This window comes from Meles meles, chromosome 6, assembly GCF_922984935.1.
Source record: "Meles meles chromosome 6, mMelMel3.1 paternal haplotype, whole genome shotgun sequence".
Lineage (NCBI taxonomy): Eukaryota > Metazoa > Chordata > Mammalia > Carnivora > Mustelidae > Meles > Meles meles.
Genome location: NC_060071.1, coordinates 140932851 through 140958361, shown reverse-complemented (window position 1 = coordinate 140958361; position 25511 = coordinate 140932851). Strand labels below are relative to the sequence as shown.

At 42.9% G+C, this 25511-nt stretch overlaps 1 protein-coding gene across 10 annotated transcripts in view; it reads right to left on the bottom strand.

Moving 5' to 3' along the window:
• UNC79 (unc-79 homolog, NALCN channel complex subunit) overlaps nt 1-25511 on the bottom strand; it is a 248546-nt gene that overhangs the window by 55903 nt on the left and 167132 nt on the right. For 4 of the 10 annotated variants that reach the window (XM_046010109.1, XM_046010110.1, XM_046010116.1 and 1 more), the window contains 8 exons: nt 24387-24536; nt 22586-23800; nt 15356-15463; nt 11710-11826; nt 9028-9111; nt 5675-5777; nt 3086-3226; nt 583-621 (listed from right to left, as the gene is read on the bottom strand). In XM_046010109.1, coding sequence (XP_045866065.1) covers nt 583-621; nt 3086-3226; nt 5675-5777; nt 9028-9111; nt 11710-11826; nt 15356-15463; nt 22586-23800; nt 24387-24536 — 1957 coding nt within the window. The remainder of the gene's footprint in view (nt 1-582; nt 622-3085; nt 3227-5674; nt 5778-9027; nt 9112-11709; nt 11827-15355; nt 15464-22585; nt 23801-24386; nt 24537-25511) is intronic. The other 6 variants (XM_046010113.1, XM_046010115.1, XM_046010112.1 and 3 more) reach the window with 5 other exon arrangements.

Sequence of the window (25511 nt, the reverse complement as noted above, 5' to 3'; positions counted from 1 at the left end):
GAATGATATTAAATGACATTACCGGTTCTCTCATTTGTTAACTTGCTTACTGTCTGCTTCCGCAACTGGAATTTAAGCTCCAGGAGAGTCCGGACTGGCTACTTTGTTAATTAGTATCCTCAGTCCCTAGTGGTCACTCCAACAATAATTGTTGAATAAATGAATGTTATGGTCTCCCAACACATTGTGTCCAGGGCATTAAGCACTGTTTACAATGATAATTTTGTGCATACATTTTCTTCCCGTTGGCCTCCCAGATAGACTGTAGGCCCCTTGAGGGCAGGAATCATGTCCCTTTTGCCACCAATTGAAACCTAAGCACCTAGTACAGTACCTGCTACAGAGTGGGCCTAAAATAAGTACTTGATGACTAAAACAAGTGAATGCATGAAAAAATAAAAAATTAAAAGTTAATGAGTGACAGCAGGCATGAATGAACAGAAAATGATGGGACGTTCTCTGGAACTGCAATTGAACTTAAGAACATTCCTTCCACAGTCCACACTCTGATGATTTAGAAACAGGATGAACATGCTCAGGGGACAAAAAGAAAGTGGGTTCGGACCCACTTTAGGACCTTACCTTTCTGCTTGATTAGAGAAAGTGGTGCTGGAGGCCAATCTAGGAAAAGTAAACAGAGTTACATGAGTATGTACTCATGTACATACTCATACATGAGTATCTTGAGTTTTCCCAAAGAAATGCATGAATACTGCACTGGGAGCCCCCGTGGCCCCAGCTCAGATGGGGAGACAAGGAAAACCACTGACAATTCCACTGATTAGGGACAGAGGGTCCACTTGGTGATCGGTCTCCAGGGTTCAACTTAGGCCAGGTCCTGAGATCTGCTTTCTGCATCAAACCAGATGCTTCCACAGAGACACACACAGTTAACGGGGTTTAACGGATCATCCGGCCAAGCCACAGACTGGCCACTGCAGAGGTTAGACAGAGAACAGAGCAGTGTTTGACCCAGTCTGTGTCTTTACATATGAACTCAACTCAAAATTCATTTCTTTGTACTCCACCTCTGAAATGTAACCACAAACTGCAAAAGCCTCTGTAAGACAGTAAAATAGGTAAGAAGGGTGCTTGTCAACTAATCTGTCAACAAATTGAGATAACATATTAGGAAGAGAAATGTATTAAGTAATCATTGTATAAAGTACTTTTTAACAATTATATGGTTCATACACATGGAAATATTCTATAAGTATAGTAAGAAAGAGAATGTCTAAACCCGTTAAATGGGTGGGTTTAGAAAAACATGTCTTGATCAATAAGATATTGAAGAAACAAATAAGGGGAATGCTCAAGTTCATTGACCTAAGACCACAAGCACGCACCAAGCCAAGAACTCTACATCTGGAGAGGAATGGAGGGTCCAGCGACTGCTAACACAAGACACCATTCCCAGTTGCTTTGGTTAATGACACTACAATGAATCAATAAGCATTGATTGGCAAGTGAAATAAACCGTCATTAAGGGAGGAGCCAATGCAATCTTGATGGCTATAGCTACAAAACGGGCTGGATAAATTTTAAGAGGGATATAATTAGAGAGCAAAGTACAAAATCACAGAAAGGCTTGGGTGATAAATGCTGAGCTCACATATGCTTAGAACACCCTGGAAAATTGTTCCTGTGGGACTAACATAAATAAACTCAGTCTTTGTAAATCCACATTACCTCATCTGGAACTGATTCAGGGCAAGGGAGCCCTGAATCAGGTGACTGCTGAACCTGTTTCCTGGTAGGTCTGGTAGGTCTGGTGATCGGGCTTGGGTTGCTAAGGGCTCTGGCAGCTACTTTAGAACCCCGCACCCCAACCCTCCCGCCTCCCCATCTCTTGCCAGTCTAGCCAAAGGAGGTAGAGATTTAAATATATGTATATGTAAGCAGGCAAAAATACATCTGCTACTGTTTTGCCTTTACTTATCTTCAAAACTCACACCTTTTCATCCTAACAGCTAGAAATGACTGAACACAGTTTCTTCTTGCTTATGTTAAACAAAAACAAAATAAAACCCCTCTCTATAGCGACTACAACTTAGATCAGCTCTTTCAAGGAGATGGTAACAGATCAGAACAATAATTCTATCTGTCCTGAATCTGAAAAGTATTGACGGTAAGAATTGTGGCCTTGCATTAATAAAAACTCTCAGTTCCACAAGCTGGTCCGTGTACTCCATGATTGCTATGATTAGGTTAAAATCTAGGACTGAAATGAAATATTTCATCTTTTCTTCTCTCTCCATCACTGATCATCCCTGTTCATCCCTGCACACTGGCTATTTCTAGGTATTCAAGGTATTCAAGGTGGTAGAGTTATACCCTGGCTCTGTGCTGGGACAGATGGAAGGAAGCCCATTCATGTGGAATTTCATCCAGTCCTCTCCTATAAGTTATGCACATCAGGACTACAGTTTGTTACTGAATTTGAACTTTACATATACCCATGAAATATATCACTTTCTTTCTCATGTCCTATCCACTAAATGGAATTTTCTTAACGTGAAGTAGCTAAGTTTAATCTCCCCTCAGTCTGGCTTAAAGCCCTGTTCCCAAAATAGGTCTGCCCTTTCCTTTTCTGAGTCAGAAGTGTGAAACTATACTCCATCTTCCCCTCCCAGGACAATGCCTCAAGACTGTAAGATGCTTTGAGAATCTATCTTAAAACCAGTAAAGAGAGATAATAATATCTAAATCTTATAAATAATAGTATCTAGAAATAACACCTAAAATTTGTAAACCGTTGAACTATGAAAGGTGTACCGTTCTGAGTACTGCCCCACACATTAGCCCAAGTAATAACTGAGAGGAACCAAGAATAGTTTTTGTAGTGCGGTTTCCTCTAGCTTCAATCTGACACTGTGACCTTGTGACCCGTGACCTGACACAGCTGGGGAATTCAACCTGAAGTTTGGCCCATTCCATTTTTAAAATGAGTCTGAGTTGATCCCACAAATATCAAACATCTATAAGGTTACAGAATGTTTTACTTTTGAACCGATAGCTTTTATGTCAAGATAGAGAATGAATAAGCCTCCTCCTTCCTTCCAAACAGAACCAAAGCGCTACTCACCTTCCCACGGACTGCATAATATCCAGCAGCAGCGGGGCTGCCAGGTCCGGGCTTAAGTGAATGAACGTGGAGAGGACCACGATGGCCAGCCCCAGGGTTTCCTCATCATATTCTTCAAGAATGGCCCCACAGTCATGGCATCTGCAAAGAAAACAGAGGAATGCTGTCCATGAAACCACGAATGGTTTCAAGATATAACAAAGTATATAAAGCCAATTCTCAGGAGTCTTGGAAAAGTCCCCTGAAGGAGGTCAGTGGCCCCACTCTCACAGTACCTAGGGGACTACAAAGTCACCCTCCCCCTAGACACAGAAACAGCACAGAGGGCAGAGATCAGGAAGGTTCTTTAAGTCACCGAAAACGCCCAACTCACAACTGTCTGGCCTCTATGGACATGAATCATTGGTCCCTTTTACAGCGAGTGCCAGTTGGACTCACAGTTTAAAACTTCTGGTTAAGGGATTTTAGGCATGTAAAATTATTGCTAGGGATAGTCACTAGATTTTTTTTTTCATTTGTTGAACTTAAACATGAAAAATGCCTAGACACAAATGGAAGCGTTCCTATGCTCTCGGATTGAAAAGTATCCTATTGGTGGGTGAGACATGGGGTACTTCAGCCAAGAGAACACTCTACAAAGCCTGGAGTGTCTGGATCCCAGTCTCTTCCCGCCCACTCACTCAGATCAGAATTAGGAACTCACCGCACCTACTGAGTGTGATAGGTAAAGACGGAGTGGCACCTGTTCTTATGTAACTTTCAACTTACTGCTCTTGGTAGTATCTAATATAAGTTCAACTTTATTCATCTCAACTGAAGCCACTGCCCTTCTACTCAGCCACAGCCAGACAGCTTTATAAAGTGAAGGGGTGGGGCGCCTGGGTGGCTCAGTCATTAAAGCGTCTGCCTTTGGCTCGGGTCATGAACCCGGAGTCCCGGGATTGAGCCCCGCATTGGGCTCCCTGCCTGGTGGAGAGCATGTTTCTCTCTCTCCACTCCTCCTGCTTGTGTTCCCTCTCTCACTGTGTCTCTCTCTGTGAAATGAATAGATAAAATCTTCTTAAAAAAAAAAAAAAATAAAGTGAAGGGGAAGTCTACCAGGAATACGGAGGGAACTAGAGCTAAGATCACTATTGAGAACTTTCTGTCTGGAAACTTCCCAAACACAAACTCTACATATGAAATCCCTGACAAATTCACCTTTTTAAAAAAAATACAGGATTCACATCTGTAAATAAAAAAGAAGAGAAATGGAGCATATACAAAGATTGGGACTTAAAGGAGGACACAAAATGGGGACATTGTACTGAAGGGGGAGCCAAGAAGAGGCCCCCCCACACAGCTCAGTGCTCCCCACGTGGAATTTCCACAGTAGGGATGTCTTCAAGTTCGGCTCCTTCACTTCTTCAGGAATGACTTCTGCTGGGGGCCCGCGGTACAGATCCTCCCACCAGCCCCTCGCACCTTTATCACCAGCCTACCCTCCGTGTCACCAGGAAGCCTCCCTGGCCCAAAGAGATCTCTCCCAACTAGAAATCTCACAAATCTTATTTGTTATTATACTCAGTACCCAAGCATTTGTGTGCCAGGCAATGTACAGGGAACTCCGAGTATAAAAGACAGAAGAAAGGGTCCCAGTCCCTAAGGAACTCACAACCTGTATGTATAAACAATGACACAATTAAAATACAATGTGTCGGTGGTAGAACACAAAGACATAGTAAATACTATGGAAACTTGGTGTATGGTATGACTAATTCGGCCTTGTGTGTACTCAGGGAAAATTTGCCTTCAGCTGGGTCCTGAAGCCTGACTAGGAGTTTGCCAAGCAGAGAAAGTGCAGAGAGAAGGGCACCTATAAAATCACAGAAGAGAGAACACAGGCATGTTCTGGAGAAGGTGCAGGCGCTGGGGCCAGAGCTCCTGGTGAGGAGAGGTAAGGCCATACCTTCACAAGCTAAAGGGCCTTTTATCATGAGCAAAGGCTTCTGGACTTTATCCTATAAGAAACCTGGGGATACCGAAGGCTGACAAACCTCAAAGTGACATAACCAGTTTGAGACTCAGAGAAAGGGTTCTGCTGGCAGGATGGGAATGAGAATCAAGTCTCCATACTTAATTCCATCCTCACGATTTGAAGCTTCTAATAATCAGTGAGTGGCTATGATTTGCATTTGTCCAAACTGAGAAAGGAATGTGCTTTGGCATAAACAGAAGCTGGCCATATAAGGATATGACGTTTCTTTTCCATTTTTTAAAAAGATTTTATTTATCTATTTGACAGAGAAAGAGAGATCACAAGTAGGCAGAGCAGCAGGCCGAGAGAGGGGCTCCCTGCTGAGCAAAGAGCCCGATTCGGGGCTCGATCCCAGGATACTGAGACCATAACCTTAGCCAAAGGCAGAGACTTAACCCACTGGGCCACCCAGGCTCCCCTGATACAACATTTCTAAGACTTTCTAAGAAAAGTCTACCTACACTTAGGGCCATGGTCCCTTGACGAACAAGTTATGACTTAAAGCATAACACGTGCTGAGCAAACACTCAAATTCTGTAACTCTGGTGAAGAAAAGAACCATGTGAGCTTACTTGTCCGTCATCACCGTCGGCTGCTCGTCTGTGAATTCTTCCGGGGCCGGCACAAACATGCTCACGATGCTGGGTGCGGACAGCAGGCTGGATTTCGTGGCACCTGTGTAAACAGCAGGGAGACACCTGGTGAAGAAAGGTCTGTTTCTGGGGGCCAGGAAAAGCCCCATTCTCCTCTCATAAACCTTCCCAAGATCACACTCACAGGATGTGATGGGATCAGCTCCACAGCATTGTGAAAAACCGTCAAGGGTCAAAGGAATTCAAGAAAGACTTACTGGTTTCAAGGATAAAATGAATTCAAGAAAGACTGTGATTTGTTTCTGTTTGTGTGGTTTTTAAGAGTTGGACTCCCTTTGCTTCTTGACTTCAAAAAAAAAAAATCAGAAAGAGTTCACTGTGCCAAAAGGGGACGAAGACAAAAGAAAAAGGGGGAAACATATCCAAGAGCATCCTTAAGTGAGCTTACAGTGCTTGTCTGCTAGGCATACATGGGAGCCGTCCTTAGGGTCTCACATTTCTAAAATCATAAATGCCTACCGACCCTAAAATGCTGCTAAATTGAGGTGGGAATAAGAGCCCAAACTCTATACACTTAAGCAAGGGGAGGGGTTTGAGCTAAGAAATATCACAACAGCTTTATACCTTGGAGATTAATATCATAAGCCCAAAGCAAAAGACTTTGTTTTTCAAACTGAAATACTTATGAATGAAAGATCAAGTGTTTTGAAGGAATCACCAGCAACTTCAGCCAATCGACATCACAGAGTTTAAAACTTTGGGTTTTGACGGCTTCAGAGAAACCTAAGGCAGGAATCTTGGCGACATGCTCTGGCAATGAGTAAACCTAGAGAACCAGGGGATTGTTCTCTACCAAGAAAACCACCTGTGCCAGCTGGAGTCAGGAAAGAAGGCAGAAAAACTCAGTGGTCATTGAAGAGTCTGTTCTCATCAAGGAACGGGAAATTTAGTGTGAAAAAACAAAATAAAATTATATGATCTTTCTTTAAATAAGAGAAAGATAAGATTCAGATTCAGAAAACCGGTTTTAAAAGGAAGTAACATCAAAATTTAGAAACCTAGCAAAGTGGGCAATGTGTTTCACTCTGACGGAGAAAAAAATTGTATTGAAGCCTTTCAAGAATCAAGATACCGCCAGACTATATATTCCCTTGACAGATCAAAGGCTCCAGCGTGTGTTTATGAGAAGCAGGAGATCTGCAGACTCAAACAGCAAGGAAAGTATCTAAAAATATCTTTATGTCACTTCCTAAGATCCCCAGTGGGTATCTATATTCTACTACAATATTTACCAGCTATCTCTCAGTAACACTCGTTCCTACCTGTACCCCAGTTTATCACTAACAAGGATCTCCAACTGTTTCATCAAGATGATGCTTTGAGTGGAAGCAACAGTATTTATTACAAGCATAACTATACTTTGATTAATAATAGAAAAGGCAAGAACTGGGCCAAGATAAAGGAGACATGTTTAATTATTAAACACTAAGGTAAACAACATGAAGTTCCTTCAAGTAACCAAAACACAAAGTTTAAATCTAATATTCCACATTTCTTGAACATTGACAGACCATGTCTACCAGATGCCAAAATGTCTATGCTGAAAGTGGAAAAAGTCAGCCCAAAAGATGATGGTATATATACAGTCTTACTGGAAACAAGACACTGAAAGGAAAAAAAAATATTCTTGAGTTAAATCTTTCAGAAGATGATCACCAATTACTATTAAACAGAATTCACAATTCAAGTCAAGAAAAAGGAAGGAATCGAAGTCATTTGGGTGGTTTCAAGCCAATAATTACCCAATACAAATGCCAAGAAACAGGTATTTTTGACAATAATAGTACTGTGGAGTTGTTTAGTCACATGACAACACAAAACGTGTCATGCAGTATTTAAGGCAATCCTCTATAAAAGTTGGGGGGTGCTGCTCCCCATGGCAACATTAGCTGAATTGCTGGATTTCTGAATATGGAGAATCATTTGGGAGAAGAGCGATGCAGACGAAGAGGGTGGGAAATGCAAAAGGAATCTATACACTTCAGCTACCTCTTGTTCTCACTGAGCTACAACATTAAAAGCAGTCCCATTATCCCCCAGTTGTGGGCAATCCTTCTGACGGCACCACTACCCCAAGTGTACTCTGTGTGGAACCAGGAACAGAAATAGAAGGTTCTTAGAAGCTTGGATAAAGAGGGGACCTTCTCCAAAATCCAGCTCCAAAGCCAGAGATTTTGACCAAAGGCCCTTTGGGAATCTTAGAGATAGGAGGCACTGTAAATGTTTTGGTTTGTTCAAAGGATGCGAGCGCCCATCTGTCCCTTAGCTGCTTCAGTGGACTTCCTCACAGTTTACTGTGAAAGCGACTTTGTCTTTCTGCTTTTGTTCCCTTTGCCTGATTCCATTTCTGTGGCTACTAACTTAGTCACTGGCTCGTGGATAAGCGAGCACCAGAGTTGTTTGACCACTGACTTCTGCTCATAAAAGCTTTTCCTTGGCCCATAAGTGAGAAGAGTCTCATCATCTACAGGGGTTAAAACTGCTACTCATTGCCCAGTAAACGTCAGCAAAAGCTGAAGATAAATATCTCCTCATTTCCGAGGAAAATCAGAAGAGCAATAAGGTCCTAAATAGTAAGTCTGTTTGATTGAGGGAAGTAGCTAAAACAGGCGGTCATATTTCATTTTTGCTTTTTGTTTTTTGTGTTTGTTTTTGTTTTTTTACCAAGGATAGCTGAAGCTCCTTTCTGAATTAAAAAAGAACAAAAGTAATGACTAGCCATGAGATGAATTTTGGAAAATACATATTCTGATGGTCTTGGTACAGATTTATACTCAGCTTACTCTAATGGGCGGCATAATCCATGAGTATACTTTGTGCAGTTTCAGAATTTAGATTTCAAAGAAGGTATTCATCTATGATACCAACATTCTAGAATGAACACAGATAAGCTGGACCATGTTCAGAGAAGATACACAATAATATGGATGGCTGATAAGTATTAAGAGGTATGTCAAAGGACCCAGGGACATATGGTCTTGAGGAAATAAACAAAATGTGGCTATTTTCGAACATCTAAAAAATTAGGTGAGAGGCTAGACTCGTTTTAGGTGGTCCCAAACAGAAAGTCACAATAAGGAAGAACTTTCTGTTGATAATGTACAAAGAGGAGATGTCATGCATTCCTAGCCCTTGGAGGTATTTGAGCAGAGGTTAGATCCACTTCACGGAGCTGCTCAAGAAGCGATTTCAGCAGCTGCTGGGAGACCAGATGACTGACATATACAGTGTCTCTCAGCTCACGCAGTCTGAGATTGCACGACACAACTCACCTCTCATTCTCAACGGCTGCCCCTCCAGGTCAGGGTTTAGGCACATGGGCACATTGCACTGCCGTTTCCCGGGCTGTATCTGTTCTGTGGATAAAGAGAGCATTTCAGTCTTCAATGTGGTCAATTTAGCACAAGTCACAATACAAAGAATTTAACCAATAACCTCGTGGGGCCATTTTGGGGGGTCACTGTTATTGTTGATTATTAATACGTATAGCAAACATCCTAGATTTTTGGGTAGGGTTGTCTGGGGTTTCACTACAAACCTGCCAGTCAGGTATATGCAATGTAATTAAAAGCAGGAGAGCATGAGAGTGTCTAAAACTGTCAAAAAAAAAAAAAAAAAAGTGTGGATTCTCTATCTCCCCACCGAGAAAGCTCAAATACCATTGTCTCTTGATATGAAATGAAAAAACTGAAAGGCTAATGTCACAGCCATGAAATAAATGTTTTATGCACATCAGTAAATTAAGCAATCATTTGGGGCAATAGCCAGAGAGGTCCTACAGAAAACAGGTGGAACTTGTGGCAAGGAAATGGCAGGTGTCTCGCTGAGGGCTGGGGGACAGGGGTGAGGTCAGCCACTGAGAGCTGAAGGACAGGGGTGAGGGACAGGGGAAGACATGGAGGAGTGGGGCTTCTGGAACATCTGCTTCCTATGAAAGATGAGACGGAGAAGCAGCCATCAGATGAGCATGGATGGAGAAGAGGTAGGTATTCGGCGAGCAAGCAGGTGCGTGCTGAGGTGAATCGATCATAACCCGTGTTTTAGAGTGCCTCTCTCAGTGTCAACACAATTAGATTTGTCCCTTTGGAGACCATGAGTCACCAAATCGACATAAGTGCTCTAACGCGTCATGCCACCTAACACTGACTTACGCATTCATCGACTTTCCTGTGGTCTTAGATTTGGGGAGAATATTCGTGGCACTAATCAAACCTAGGGTATTGAGATGAAGCTCTAGGACTTGGTGACTAGAGAACCAACTCGGAGAATGGAAAACAAGCCCAGGAAAATAGGTAAAAGATAACTACACAGTATGTAAATGTCAAGTATTAAGTGAGAAACCAGAGCGACATTAACGAGTTTGGCTGAATGTGAAAAATTCAGTTAAATGGGTTATTTGGCATCATGTAGACTCCGTTTTTAGATTAAAATTTGGTTTGGAAATTGAGATCTATTTGCCTTTTTATAACTCTACTGAGTCAATCAAACTAGTTTGCAATCATAATCCAAATCTGAAATGGTTAGCTTAGGCTGAGCTACTTGCTATAGAAAACAATCTTCGGAGCCCCAGGTCAACCTAACCAAAGGTGGGCATTTAATTATCAGAGAACTAACCAAACAAAGGCTCTCACCCTTCATTCCTCACATAGCTTCATCACTAGAGAAACAGAGTCAGCCCTCTTTTGTGTGGATGGAACGACTCCACCCAGACCCCTCAGCTGTTGAGGCTGGTTACCCTGTCTTTCTCCTTGACCCTTGCCTGTTGGCTTTCGGACGTTCCATTATTCACTGCAGCTTATCACCAAAAGGAAAACACAACATGAAACCTTTAAAGCATTAAGAACCCTTGTAAAGGCTGGAGAGTTGAAAATATCTGTCAAACATAGGATTGGGTATTTTTGTGTGGGATTTAATTATCTAGCTCTCCTTTTTTGAAAAAAACAATGGATGGGGGAAGATAAGATAAAATGTACATCAATATTATGGTTTTGAAAAAATAAGTCTGTCGATAGTTTGGTTTTGTGGACGTCACAATTCCTGGTCATAAGGAAAGATATTACAGTGACAACCTCATAGAACTATGGCCAGAAAGTACTAACCAAGATACCGAAATAATCTGATCCAAGTGTTGGCCGCTAGAGCCTATCACAGTAACAAACCGTGGCATTTTCATAGCGCACGTGTGTTGCAAAGGGCTTCTGCATGTGTAATCTTGCAACTCAAATGACCCATTTAATTACAAAAGAAAAAGAAAAAAGAAAAACCAAACGCGAAAGGCAATCATTCCAGAGAACAGCATTGTGGCAGGACTACCGGCTCGGAAAGGAGTACGTGTGCAGAACACGGGAACAAGGTTCAGAAAATGGGGAGTGATCATGTTTAAAATAGACATGTCATGGTGATAAAGTCTTACTTTAAAACTGAGGTAAGATGCAGTTCCACTGTATGAGCATGAGGGTGTGCGGCTGCAAGCTGGTCACCCTGCTAACTAAAACACAGAGCTCATATTCCCAAACCTACCGGCAGATCACGACATCACTAAGCTGCAATCGTTAGTATTACTATTAAATGCCCTTATCTGGGGGGATGCTTCACCAAACAGAGACTATTGATAATCTGGTGTTTTTTATTTTGTTTCTGGTTTTTAATTTGCATCATGAAATTATAGATCCATTCCCTCCTTATGCATTGACCCCAGAGAGATAACCTAGCCTCTGGAATCTGGGTCTTAGACGACAAAGACTTGGACCAGCCCCAGTGGACAAAGAGGTGACTCTTGAACACTTGGAAAGTTTAAAGAGACTTACTCATCACCTTCAGGTTTTGTTTTTTTAATTACTTGAACCACAGAACACAAGAGAAAATCTAATCCTTCACACGAGAGCAGAGGGGACACAAAGAAAGTGGCATTTAGCTAATCTGAGAGGTAAAACAAGAAGAAAAACTTGACCCACCAGTGTCCCAGTTGCTGATGTTATGGGGGGCGCTAGACTGATGTTCCAGCTGTCGCTTCATTAACTGGCTCATTGTCAGAGCTCCCAGGGATCCCCTTTTCATCTGCCTATACTGAGCTATATGGAGGAAATTAGGACATGATTACTAGGGGGAATAAATTTCCACTGCACACAAAGGCTCTACAAATCCATAAAGAATCTTAGGTGAACCTTCATTGGCTATTTGTAATTGCTCAGTAAATTGTATGCTCCCGTCCAAGGGGAAAACTAAGGCACACTGCCCTTCCAGGTGCCTTTCTTCCCTTAGTAAAGAATGAAAGTGTGCCTATGAGCACTTATCTGTACCCTGTAAATATTTACTCCAGTTACAACAATATGATTACTTCCATTTACTTTTTAAAATTTATATACTTTATCTCATTCCAAAAAGGATTCAAGGTATATAATACTAGCTTAACTTTTTTTAATGGAGCTTGTGCATACATAGTTTCAGGCTTCATTATATCCCCATGAGGGGTGTGTGTGTGTGTGTGTGTGTGTGTGTGTGTATTTTGGAGTAAAATGACACATATCAACCCCAATTTTTTGACAGAGAAATTAAAGCAGGTGATATGGTATTACTTGGGAACCAACTAGCAAATGAGGTGGGCACAGAAACCGAAACATGCTGAAGACTCCAATGTCAATACTATTTTTAATCTCTATTTGAGCCTCTGCCTACTGTTTGGGAAATGCGAATTGAATCACCTTCCACAAGTGTGTTCTAGTACAAATCTTTGTTTTAGAGAGCAGTGGTAACATCTTATTCTGCAATTAAGCGTTGACAAATATCCCACCAATGAAATGTCAAGTTATGAGCATTTCCAAACCAGAAAAATAGTTTAAAAAAAAAAAAAAACACTTCTGCCAGTAGACCATTGGGTAAAAAAGCAACCTGTCTCCTATCCTCCTATTCCTCTGCGGAAGAGTCCAATCAGTCCCTGCCCCCAGCCCAGTGAGAAAAGCAGAGAATCACTAACGTGACTTTCCTGCATGATCCCAAACTCCTGGACACTGGAGAGCGTGTGGTTATTCACTCTTCTTAGGAGGACAATTTCAGAAACTGAAGTTCTTTAAGTACACGCTCCATGAGGGGATGGTAGAAACCCGATGATTGTATGGCCCCTGGAAAGTCTTAAATGTTATATATAGGTTTCACAATCACTGTACCAAGACTGTAACTCGGCGAGATGTGAAATCAATTATAACATTTTTAATGTAATTAGCATGCTGTTTGATTCATGGTAGTCACGGCATGGTTAGCTACAAAACGATCAGCTAGCAAACTGATCCAAAGAGGGGAGTGTGAGGGGAATTCTTGTGTCTTGGAGTCCATGTCGACTAAATTCACGATAATGGGTATGCCAACCAACACAGAAGATCTCTGATTCTTGTTGACTGGTGAAATTTACAGTGTTATGACTCACTTGAAACAGTGCAACTTCAGGTCAAATGCAAAAGCAGAAATCTTGTATGAGACTCAACCAATTTAAAATGAGTATGCTCAAAGGAGGATTTAAAACCTCTAGTGATTCATAATTTCTCCGATTCTCAGTTGTGTGTAAAGACAGCACAGTTCCCTGAGAGTAAAGACCCATAACCTTCAGCTCAGCGTGTGAGGTGCCTGGCATGATGCCTCCAAGAACACACCACCAACAGCCATCCAATGCATGCTTTTAATGGAGGAGGAGGAAGGTGGAAATCTAATGATGTACTCTGCTGACTCCAGAAAAGCAAGAATCATGAGTCCAGGATCATGAGACATTGGATATGCTTATTTCATGACACTTTTAACTAGCACTGAAGTCGGGCTGACTTAGTCACCCTATCTCAAATTACACCCAACTTGGAATTCTGATTAGAATTCACTATCTTCCCATTTTGGGGGACGATTCATATAAATAAGGAGGAGAAAATATACTTTCATGATTCTAGTATGGGGGCTTACCAATGGGCGTTCTATCATGTTATTAAACAGATTTTTATGATACAAGAACAATTAAATCCAAAACTAGCTGTTCTTCTTTGCTACCAAAAGGGCAAGTAACTCTCACTTGAAAACGCTTTCTTAGAATTTCTATAATCTCAGGGCGCCTGGGTGGCTCAGTGGGTTAAAGCCTCTGCCTTCGGCTCAGGTCATGATCTCAGGGTCCTGGGATCGAGCCCCGCATCAGGCTCTCTGCTCAGTGGAGGACCTGCTTCCCCCTCTCTCTCTGCCTGCCTCTCTGCCTACTTGTGATCTTTGTCTGTCAAATAAATAAAATAAAAATCTAAAAAAAAAAAAAAGAATTTCTATAATCTCTATTATAAGTGAATTTGAGTTATTCTAAGGCAATGTGCGACACCAAAAGAAGAGCTCCAATTTGCCAATCAAACAGACCTGGTATCAATCCCTGTCTCTGTCACTTAGTAGCTACCCAACCTTAGGCGAGTCATTTAGCCTCTCCAACCTCTGTTTCCTAGTCTATAAAACGGGGTCACTAATATTTGCCATGCAGGGCCGATGTCGGGACTGAGTAAAAGAACATGTGTGTAACCATTTGGCACAGTGCCCAGCACGTGGTGTCAAACAAATGGGAACTATTATTAACTATTATGACTAGGAGCTCCTCAAACAAGGGGTATCTCTTATTTTCTCACCTCAGATCCCCAGTGGCAAGCACAGTGCCCGGCACCCGGCAGACACTTAACAAATAGTTGCTGAATGAATGAAAGCATGAATGAATGAATCATGAAGATGATGATGTTGTTCCATACTACCAGTCCAGCATTTGAGCTAAGATCTTTATCTGGTTTTTGGAATCATCCTCATTTGAAACGATGGTCAAATGAAAACTAACTAGCTCCTCATGCAGCGCCTACAGGGAGCACAAAGCAGACCAGCAGGCAGCATGAGGCCTTGCAGGAGCTGTGCCTCCGTATCACTGACTCCTGCTGAGAACTTCCCAAGCTAAGGTCTCTCAACGGGTCCACCGAGGCAGGTGGACACCCTTACCTTCACCTCAACAGAACTCACGCTCCTCAAGGACAAAATCTAGGACCCAACCACAGAAGGCAGTTTCAAAATAGTTGCCCCCTACAGATCCTGTAAAATTTCACGCCATTTTTATTTTCAGATCCAAAAGGGCTGGATTCCATCATGACTCTGGGATCATGACCTATCTGTTATATTTATTTTGAGATAACCTAAATAAGGTTTTTTCACTGATGGAAGTGATTCACATGAAACAAAGGGGTTCAATGTAAAATTCTGCCGTGAACAATGCTTTTCACTTGTCCCAGAACTAGTTCCAAGCCTTATGTTTAAGCTACTCGTCGACAACTCTTACTTTTTTGGAATTATGAAATTCAGTGATTATTCCTTCATAGATTGGGATTCTTGGCCAATCAGTAATGGTACTGATGTATCAAACACTTGAGATGTCGACAGAACTGAGCCTATGCCTCAGGATCCCTGAGATCTTACTGGCCAAGTGTCCCCCAGGAAGGTAGCAGGCGTATATAAAGAAAAAACCCTGACCCCGGGAGTGTGAACACTGCAAACAACGTGGCACATATTGTTCCAAAATCAATGTAAAGGTGAAAAGGTCACCGAAGGAATTCTTACTTGATATTGAGGAGTGGCTGCTTGTTTCTGGCACACCAGCTTCTAATGTGGGGGCAGACGAGGATTCCCGTGGCATTTCCAAAGTTGAAAGTCCTTTAGTAGAGGGATCTACAAACGGAAATATTATTTAAATCTCAGGACATAGATGACAAACAAGTTCAAGAACCTTCTCCATATCTTTTGCTTCCCGACTAATAAACCCATTCAAGTCATTCCGTATGTTCTGGCCCTACCAATTACTTTAATGGAATTATAATACACGCTGGTTTCCAAATTCCATCAGAGGTGTTTCCCCATTACATTCTGTATCTGGAGCTATGCCTCTCGGAGATTAACAAAAGCACAGTTATTTACAGAGCTAAAACCTGGAGCCGGGTGCTTCACCTTTCCAGAACTGAATTTCTTTTCATCTGTTACCTAAAGATGTTTACAGTTCATTCCACCTACATCATTCCACCACTCCACCTCTTCCTGGCAACTTGTCACTCATTAATTATATCTCAATTATACAGACAGTTCCTCCTCCAGAAGGTCTTCAAAGAACCCCCCCTTCCCCCCAAAAAATATAAACGAAAAAATGGGTCATGTGACCCTCTTATGTAATCCCAGGACACCTTGTCCGTAACCTCTCCCAAACTCAACACACTCTAATGTAATTATCTATTGGCTTGTCTAGAACCTGTGCTAAGCCATAAGTAATTTAGGAGCAGGGGCTCTTTCTAACTTGGAATAAATACAATGAATGCAGATTTTTATTATATTAGGTGAGCAAGAAATAGACTGTATCATTTGCTCCTTCTATTTGGCAAATGTATCTAAGAGAAAATATTTTCTGCATATACAATTGTCTTATGAATTCATCAGTAATGGGAAACAAGCTGTCCCACACTATTCTAGGTAAAGATTATCCTTTAAAACTCTGAGAAGCAAACAGAGTTTTGGAGGGAAGGGGGGTGGAGGGGGGTTGGGTGAGCCTGGTGGTGGGTATTAAGGAGGGCACGTACTGCATGGAGCACTGGGTGTGGTGCATAAACAATGAATTTTGGAACACTGAAAAAAAATTAAACTAAATTGAAAAAAAAAACTTTTGCAAATTTAATGGTTTATCATAGCATTCCCCTGCCCCCAAATTCTTCACAAATCTCCTGGCCATCTTAAGCAATACTATACACTGAACAGATTGAGGTGCCTGGAGTTACACTACAGGTGTCCACGAATGTCCTATGCTATAATTTAGGGACACCTCCCTAAATGGCTTCAAGTTCTCAAGCTTCATGATGATTCTGTCTCATCCTTTTCCTATTGTCAATTATTTTCCTGTCACAGAACAAGTCACCATACATTCATGCATACATACAAATTGAAGTATGTAGATGTTATTCTGTCCTTGGATGATCACTAAACTTGTCAGAAATAAAAGTAAAATCAACCTTAAATGAGAGGCTGGGAGGAAAGCTTTCAAGCACTGAAGCTGGAACATCCAGTTTTGATTCTGAATGGATACGGTTGCCAGAATAACCATTTTTTGATGGAAAAAAAAGTATAACTGTTTCCTGGATGCTCTTGAGTAAGCACAAAATAGCACCTGTTTTAAATTACCTTAGTCACTAAGATATCAGAGGTTAGGCTATTACTTTTCTCTTAGGTATTGTCCCCAAACCACTAGTTCAAAACATACACAGTCCAAAAAAAAAATTAGGATTAAAAAAAATAAAAACGTGCACAAATCACCTCTCTTCACCCTCACCTGCCTCTGTTTCATGTACGTCACTCCTAGGGCATAATACTCTCACCAATAATGTAGAATGAGAAAGCTTGAGGCTCGTTTTCTAGAATTCTTTGAAAGATCATTGAGATTTTTAGAGTTTTGCTAGGCTTACTAAAATCTTTGCTGTATATTTAATTTTAAAGAAATGCCATTACTATAAGGTACTTGGTAATAATCATTATTGTACAAAGATTCCATATGCCAGGCAATTGTTGCTCAGTCTTAAATCATTCTATGAAACCTTCCATTTGTATACAGTTTAAGACAAAAATTGGAATAAACTTATACCTTAGCTTAAAATACTTTTATTCAGTTTTTATAGTGATGTGCAGAAAATGTTATAATCATTCATTCATTCATCTGATATTTGCCAAAACTCTTCTAGGCACTTGGGATACAATTAGTGAACAAACTAGGCAAGAATCCTTTCATTTTAGTGGGGAGAGACAGACAATAACACACATAAAAGTAAAATTGTACTTTAGAAGAGTAATTCTTTGTAGAACAGAGACAAGAAGGGATTCCAAGATGCCAGATGGGGTGAAAAGTTGGGGTGTGGTCCAGGTCTTACTGGGAATCTGGTGTTTGATCAAAGGATCAACAGAAGGGAGAGAGGGAACAGGTGGCCAGGTGGGGAAAACAGTTTCGGGCTGAAGGAGCAGCCAGTGCAAAGGCCCTCAGGTGGAACCTTGTGGGGAGTGTTCAAGAAATGGCAGGGGCCACCACAGCTGTGGAGAAGCAATGAGGCGAAAGGAGTACACAATGAAGTCTGAGAGCTAATGAGAATCAAGACCACAGAGCACTCCAGAAATATCAAGGACCTGCACTTTTACTATGAAAGAAATGGGGAACCAATTGGGAGTTTTAATCAGAGGAATGCTATCGTCTCATGTCTTAAAGGGTCACTCTAGCTGCTGTGTGGGGAAGATAGGAAGGCAATAAGGGTCGAAGGCAGGGGACCAGTTAGGAAGCTACACTCACTGACCCGGTGAGAGGTGTGGGGCTCAGAGCAGAGTGGAAGCAGGAGATAAAGTAGGAGGGGATCAGATTCTGGAATATTTTGAAGGTAGATTAAGGTGACCAGATGAAATGGAGGATGCCCAGTTAAAACCTAATTTCAGATAAACAGCAGATAACTTTTTATTATGAGCTCATCCCACGCAATACTTTATAGACGCAGCTCCAATTCTTCACCCCTCCCCGAATCCATGCCCTTTGCACGTGACCTAGAAGTTCCCCTCTCATAAGAGGCAGGGTATATTTCCCTCTTGACTTTGCGTTTGGCCAGGTGATTTGTTTTGGCTAAGGAAATGTTTACAGGCATACCACGACCAAAGGCTTGAAAAGTGCCTGTGCGATTAGACTTGCTCTCTGTGCCTTTGCCATCACCATGAGAAGATATTCCCAGGCTTTAGAGATCCTAGAAGACTGGCCACCCATCCCAGCTCAGCCTGGATTAGCCAATCCAGTGACCAAATGGACTTACCATTACATATTGTTGAGATGTGCTTATTTGTTACACAGCATTATTCTAGCAGTAGGCAACTGAGTGAGTTGTCTCAGCATACAGACAATATGTAAAATAATAAATCCAGATGAGATCACCCAGACAGTGAGTGTAGACAGAGGGATGAGACCCTAGGACACTCTCCCTCCTTAGGGAGAGAAGGAGGAACCAACAAGAGATGGAGAAAGAGTGATCACTGAATGAGCAGTAAGCCAAGATTGTATGGTATCCAGGAAGCCAAGCAAAGTGTGGAGATAAGAGCTAAGAACTGACGGCTGGAGGTCATTGGTCACCTTGACAAGTGATGTTTGGGCAAACCACTGGAGATGAAAACTTTTAGGAATGATGAATTCTTTTTAGAAAGAATAGAATGGGAGAAAATTGGAGATATTGATTGTATAGGCAACTGTTTAATACGTTTTGCCAAGAGGGGAGGAGCAAAATGAGATAACTGGAAGAATAGGATCTAGAACTTTTTTTAAAGAGAGAAATAAAATTATGTTAATATGCTCGAGTCAAGAATACCTTGGTTGCGGGGTGGGGGGAATAACAGCGAGTTGGGAGAAAAAGAAGGGAGAACTTCTGGGCCTATATCCCTGAGTAGGTAGGAGAAATGGAATCTTGTCAACGTGTGGAAAAGCTGGCTGTAAACAGTAAAACTAGACAATTCACCTGTAGCCCCAGCCATGAAGGCCAGGTGTACAAGTGCAGATACTGGAAGGCAGGCAGGAAGGTAGGAGGCTGTGGAAATTTCTGCTGATTATGTCAAACAGGAAGAGTTATCAGAAGTTTAGAAAGACAAGTAGCCATGAAACAGTCACTCAGGAGAATAGAAATGGGACTGGACCAGGGAAATATAGTATTGTGGCCAGGTAGTTTAAGGACCCAGCTGAGATTTATGGTCACGAATTTCAAATGAGATCAGGTAATACTGTTATGTGATTTTCTCCAGTCACACTCACTGGATTGGCACAGGTGCGGGTAGATGGAAAGATGGATCTGACAAGGGGTGTGTTTAGCCAAGCAAGTCTGAAAGAGCAAAGGCCAACAGGGTGCAGGGAGGGAGGGCTACACTCATTGACGAGTAAGGAAGAGGAGAGAAAAAGCGAAGTAGGGAAGCTCATGAAAGGACCAATACAGAGCTGTCCCGAGAGAGAGGAAATGGAAATCAGAGGATGGGAGGCACGAGAACGACATTGTGGAAAGGCTGCCGTTGTTGCTAAAGACAAGGTCTGTGTTACCACCATGGGAATCAATCACGGAGCTAGGGTGAAGGATAAAAACAAAGTCACCAGAGAAGATGAGTTCAAGGAACAGAGAAGCTGGAGCTTCAGAAGGGTCATTCTATTCTAATACCGGAATCAGAATTCAGGCAGAAACAGTTTAGACAAGAATGAAAAAAGAGCCAGGAGTCAAACTGTCACCAGATAATTGTCCTCAGGGGTCAGTAGTATGAGGTTCAGAGCTGGATGTTTTTAGAGACAAGGTGGGAATGGTCTCAAAGGGCAGCGGTGAGCAAGGAAGGGGCCTACCCCTCACCCAAGCCCAAGGGCACCAGGCAGTGAGGAAAACAGTGTCCTTGGGGGAGAGCCGAGTTTCCGCTAGACTAGGGTGTGAACGGAGTCGTCAGATGAGAGAGCATATATGGGATTTTGCTCATCAGGGACGGAGGAAGATTTTAGTAGTTAGCGTAAAGTAGGACGAGTTCAGAACAGAAGATGTGCAGAACCTTAGAGAAGTTAGAAGAATGACCTGGGTCTGCCTTCAGGGACTGACATGAACAGAGGGAAGTGCACAGTGTAATTGGACCTCGTGGCTCAAGGCAATCAGCAGCAGCGAGGCTCTGAGTTTGGAAGGACCAGAAGCCGTAGCTGTCTGGGCCTCCCTTTATGCTAGCGATAGAGGCAAGAGGGTCTAGAGACGCCTGTGTCTTCCTCTGAGCCCAGGCCTTCTTCCAGCCCCAGTGAGGGAGGGATGGTAGGTCAATGTGTCTGTGAGAGCTGGGCCACAACACAGATACAAAACTATTCTGACAGTATCACATATATCATAAACATTTTAAAGACATATTATCATAATTATCAGATGCTTTCCTCTTGTTCTGATAGCAAGAGTATTAATAGGAAACCAATCTTTTCCCTGGTAGCCTGGGGAACAATCTGACATAGGATGAATAAAGGAAGCAACGCACGCGTGTGTGCACGTGCACACACACACACACACACTATGACCTATATACCGTGCACACCCACTCTGTAGACCTTGGATGGTTTCTTATGTATCCACCCTCCAGACCTCTAGAGTCTCGAGGTCAGTGCTCTCCTCCATCTATACGTAGACATTTTCCTGGCTCTAAACCATAAAAAGGTATTTCGGTTTCCCTAGAAACTTTCTTAAACTTTGTTATCACCAGGTTCTCCTTCTCCCACCTGCCTGGCTAGAGCACGACCCTTTCCAAATATACTAACATCCATTCAGCAGATTTTTCCGGAACACCTGCAAGGAACACAGCCCAATGCTAGGAGGGAGAGAGCAGCTGAAACTCTCAGGGAATGCCTGGGGCAGGGAAAAGATCTGAATCCCTTGTCTTGGGAGTTGCTTTTGTGTGGAGCGGTGGGAGAGGAATGACTAGAATCAGGACAATCGTCCTGGCCCTTTGTCTGGTCATGGGACCCGGGCACATCACTTCCTTAGAGCGTCTGCCTCTTCTCACAGAAAAGGACGGGTTTTCCACTACAGGCCTCCAAGTCTCCAAGATCTTTGCCAGTCCTCAGCAGCCCACAGGCTATGAATCTACTACACTGATCATTTCAAGACAATTACATTTTTTCTAAAGAGTCACAGTCTTAACTATCATATGATCTCCCTGATATGAGGAAGTGGAGATACAACGTAGGGGACTTGGGGGGGTAGGAAAAGAATAAATGAAACAGGATGGGATCGGGAGGGAGACAAACCATAAGAGACTCACAAAACAAACTGAGGGTTGCCAGGGGGAGGGGGGTCGGGAAAGGGGGGTGGGGTTATGGACACTGGGGAGGTATGTGCTATGGTGAGTGCTGTGAAATGTGTAAACCTGGTGATTCACAGACCTGTACCCCTGGGGCTAATAATACAGTATATGTTTATAAAAAAATTAAAAAAAATAATTTAAAAAAAAAGAGTCACAGTCTTCTTTTTCTTTAGATCTGAGCTGAGACACAAAGTGTTAAGCTCAGCGTCATGGGAATACTGCAAAAGACCATTTCAGGATGAGGTGGGCTATCGGCTTGCTGCTTTTTCAAATTATCTTTTTTAAAAACCGTGCCTCCAAGGGAAGGTGAGAAATGAGAGCTGAGGCAGGAAATCCATGAGCTGTGACAACCTCACCATCAGGCGGTGCCCATGGATAAGGGTCTAGGTGGAAACTAGGGTTTTTTGGACACACAATGTCCACCAGACTGCTGACATTCATTTAGATTCTGTCATCTGCTGTGGACCCTACAGGATTATAGTCAATTCTTAACCATTCCAAGCAATTTTTGCTTTATTTTAGCCCTTCATGTTTGTTCCCTTCTTTGGACAATGTATCAAAGTTGGCTAAAGTGTGGAAAAACAAAGAAGGCAGAAAGAGTTCAAATTAATGACTTTGCTGTTTGAGGAGGGCTGAGATGGTATCTGGGCTAGCTTGATGTGAATTAACTACCGCCTTGTCCTGCCTAGGATGGTCAAGAATGGACCGTTAAAAGTTGCAAAACAATAAACACGGAAACGTTTATGGAACCCGTAGAACCACATCTGAATCCAGCACGCTGCGGTAAGCGGGGAGGGTTCGGAGTGACTCTGAGGCAATTATAATGTCACTCTCTGACATTATAAGATAGAGAGCGCGATGCATACTCAGTGCTGAGACCTGCATGAGAAAGATGCACAAACCTGCGCGTGAGGCTGGGAGGAGTAAGGGGGATGAGCTTACCTGGGTCCTTCTGTTCTCCCAGCTTGTCCAGAATGTTGAAGGAGATGTCCAGATACTCTCTCTGGATGGCACTGACAGCAATCTTGCGCTGTTTCCTCTGCCTGGGGACAATCTGGATCTTGAATTCGGATTCCTCAGCTCCCTCCTCTTCCGCCTTCCTCTCGGGATTCTGTTCTGTGTCGGACTCGGCGCTGGTATCGGGCTTCTCACTTTCCGCTGGGTTCTCGGCATCCTCGGGGACTTTGAGGAGGACAGTTTTTGCCCCTGAACTTGGCACCGGCCCGCTGGGCTTCTCCTCGGTGCTGGGCTCGGGGTTGTCGTCCAGTGACTCCTCCGGGAGGGCACAGGACTTCTGGAGGAGGTCTCGCTTTTGTTTAAGCGTGAGCGGGCTGCCACAGGAGAAGTCCTGGGACTCCTCCGGCCGCGAACGTTCTTCGGAGTCTGCAGGATCTTCCAGAACAACACGGGCGGAGCCCATGGCACCTGCTGACTGGTTATTTCCTGAGTCCTTGGAAGAGAAGTCTTTGGAACAATCCTCCACACTTACTTGCACGAGGGGAGTCATGCTGAGGCTGAGGACAGAGGGGGGGCTGCGGAGGGCGGGGGAGGAGGGAGCGTTTTTACCAGAGGCCCCAGCACTTGCAGGCTCCCCGGTCTCCTCTTCCTCGTCGCTCTCTACTATGCGGAGCGGGGGAAGAGACTCGAACACAAGAGAGTCGCTGTCAGACGTGGAGAGCACCGAGTGCTTTTCAGGCCCAGAGGTGGAGTCGGAGGACAAATCTATCAGGTCTAAATCCTCCTTGGGAGCAGGCTTGAGTGGAGAATCCACTTTGACCTCAAACGTCTCCATGCAGTTTAACCTGACTTCGGGGATCACAGGCCTGCGGGTTTCTTGGAAACTTTCCGCCGCTGGGTTCTCGGGGCCTTCGGGGTCATCAGGCCTCGCAGCAGAGTTCTGTCTGGGACGTCCATGGTCATGTCTCTGCATGACATAAGCAGCATGGGCAGGAGGCTTATCTAGGTCACACCGGTCTATGCAGGACTTCCTTCGGTGCTCGTCTAATGTAAACAAGAGGGAGTCTGCATTCCCTATATCAAGAGATTTTTGTTTTAAAGACCGCAGCTTTTTTTTCTGAACGCTTTCTTCTCTCACACAGTGTAGAATGCTGTCTTGTAATGCACCCGTCTCTCTATAATCAGCCGGCTCTATCTCACCTGATTGAAACAGAAAGAGCTAGTACTATTTTACTTGGAGATGCCACCACGTTTTCCCCCCTCCTACTTGGGCATACGACTGGCATAAATCATGATCACAATCCCAGCTCCAACAGGAGGGAAGAATGACTCTCTGGCCAAGCATTTTGGAAAGTTCCTTCTCATTTCAAAAACCCAGAAAACTCTGGAATGAGAGAACCCGAAATGGCAGTTTAAGATCATATTTCCAAAATCAGGCTTCGGGATAATTCCTCAGCTCTATACACGTGTGCACGGGAGAGGGGGACCACTTTGGGGCTGAGGCAGATCTGGGAAACTGTATTCAAATCGTGTGGAAGAGAAGCAAACATTTTGCAACAAATCAAATCAAGCAATGGCCCTCTCAGACGATCATGACGTTAATGATGTATCTGTCAAGTCACGTATATATATAAGTGTGGATATATATATACTGTTTGTGCATACATATATATAAAATCAACGGTATTAAAATGTGTAGTAACATAATAAAATCAAGATTTCACCCCAAACAAACGGTAGAGTACAACATTTCTGCATAAAACTACTAAGAGGAAAAAATTCATACTTCTCTGCACATTCATCTCAACCGGCTGATATTTCACGGTTTTGCTGCCGCCTATCCTTTTCAATCTTGCAAAAAAAGTTTGAGACTCTTTATTGCAGGGTCCAGTAGGTGTATCATGAATATCAGATTCATCAAAAACACTATCTTCTTCTAATTGGGGAGAGAAAGTCAAAATTACACTTGGGAGGTTACTCTCTCTTAGGCTGTGTCTACACAAGCATTTCAGTGAAAGCGTGAGGGAACACAGTCTGGGCTGGTTTCTACCCAGCTCAAGTTCTTGCCATGGCTTTGGTATTTCATCCGGTTGTCCAATGTTGACAGAGCAACCTGTTATGAGGCTGCCTCTCGTTTTCTGTGTGACCACTGGCAGCATTTTCAAGAGAGGCATCTCGATATTCCAAGAGGGCCTCTGGGAGTGTTGGGGGAATTTTTCCAGTGCTCTTAAAATCGGATAACACACACGTTTCGGGGATCTGCTGCATGTTCCTTGAACATGCCCGCTTTGGGTCAATTTTCAGGCTAATTTGGCAAGAGAAAACTAAACAAAATGAGTCATTCTTGCCCTTTCCATAAATAGACATATACCTTCCTGGGACGTGAGAACTGGCATAGACACAGCCTAACAGTACATGCACCTTATACTTTGTGAATGCAAAATACTGTACTCTACATTTGGTAATGAAACACACAACACACAGAAAAAGCTTAGAAAAGCCACTGGTCGTTTCAAAAGCTCCACAAATGATTATGGACTGAAAGAGTAAACGAAGGAAAAAGAAAACAGAAAATAACGTTCTCTCCTATTAGAGTTAAGACCCTCCTCTGTGGAGTTTGCTGTGTGCAGCTATCATGCACCCCAGAAAGATTCTCTGACTCTGAGGGTCCCGAAGCTCTGTACACAAGCCCGTCACATAGAGTGCCTAGTGAGATTCCTGCTGTGTGCTCTTTTATCTCAATTTGGGCCACTTTTAAATCAAAGATAAACCCAAAACACATTCATGGGGAAGAGATTGCTATATTGCAACCCACGGAGGTCACTTAATAAATGTTTTCCTCTCATCCTTTGGAAAGACCAAAGCCCTATACAAAGCAGCCAAAAAAAAAAAAAAAAAATAGGCTACAGAA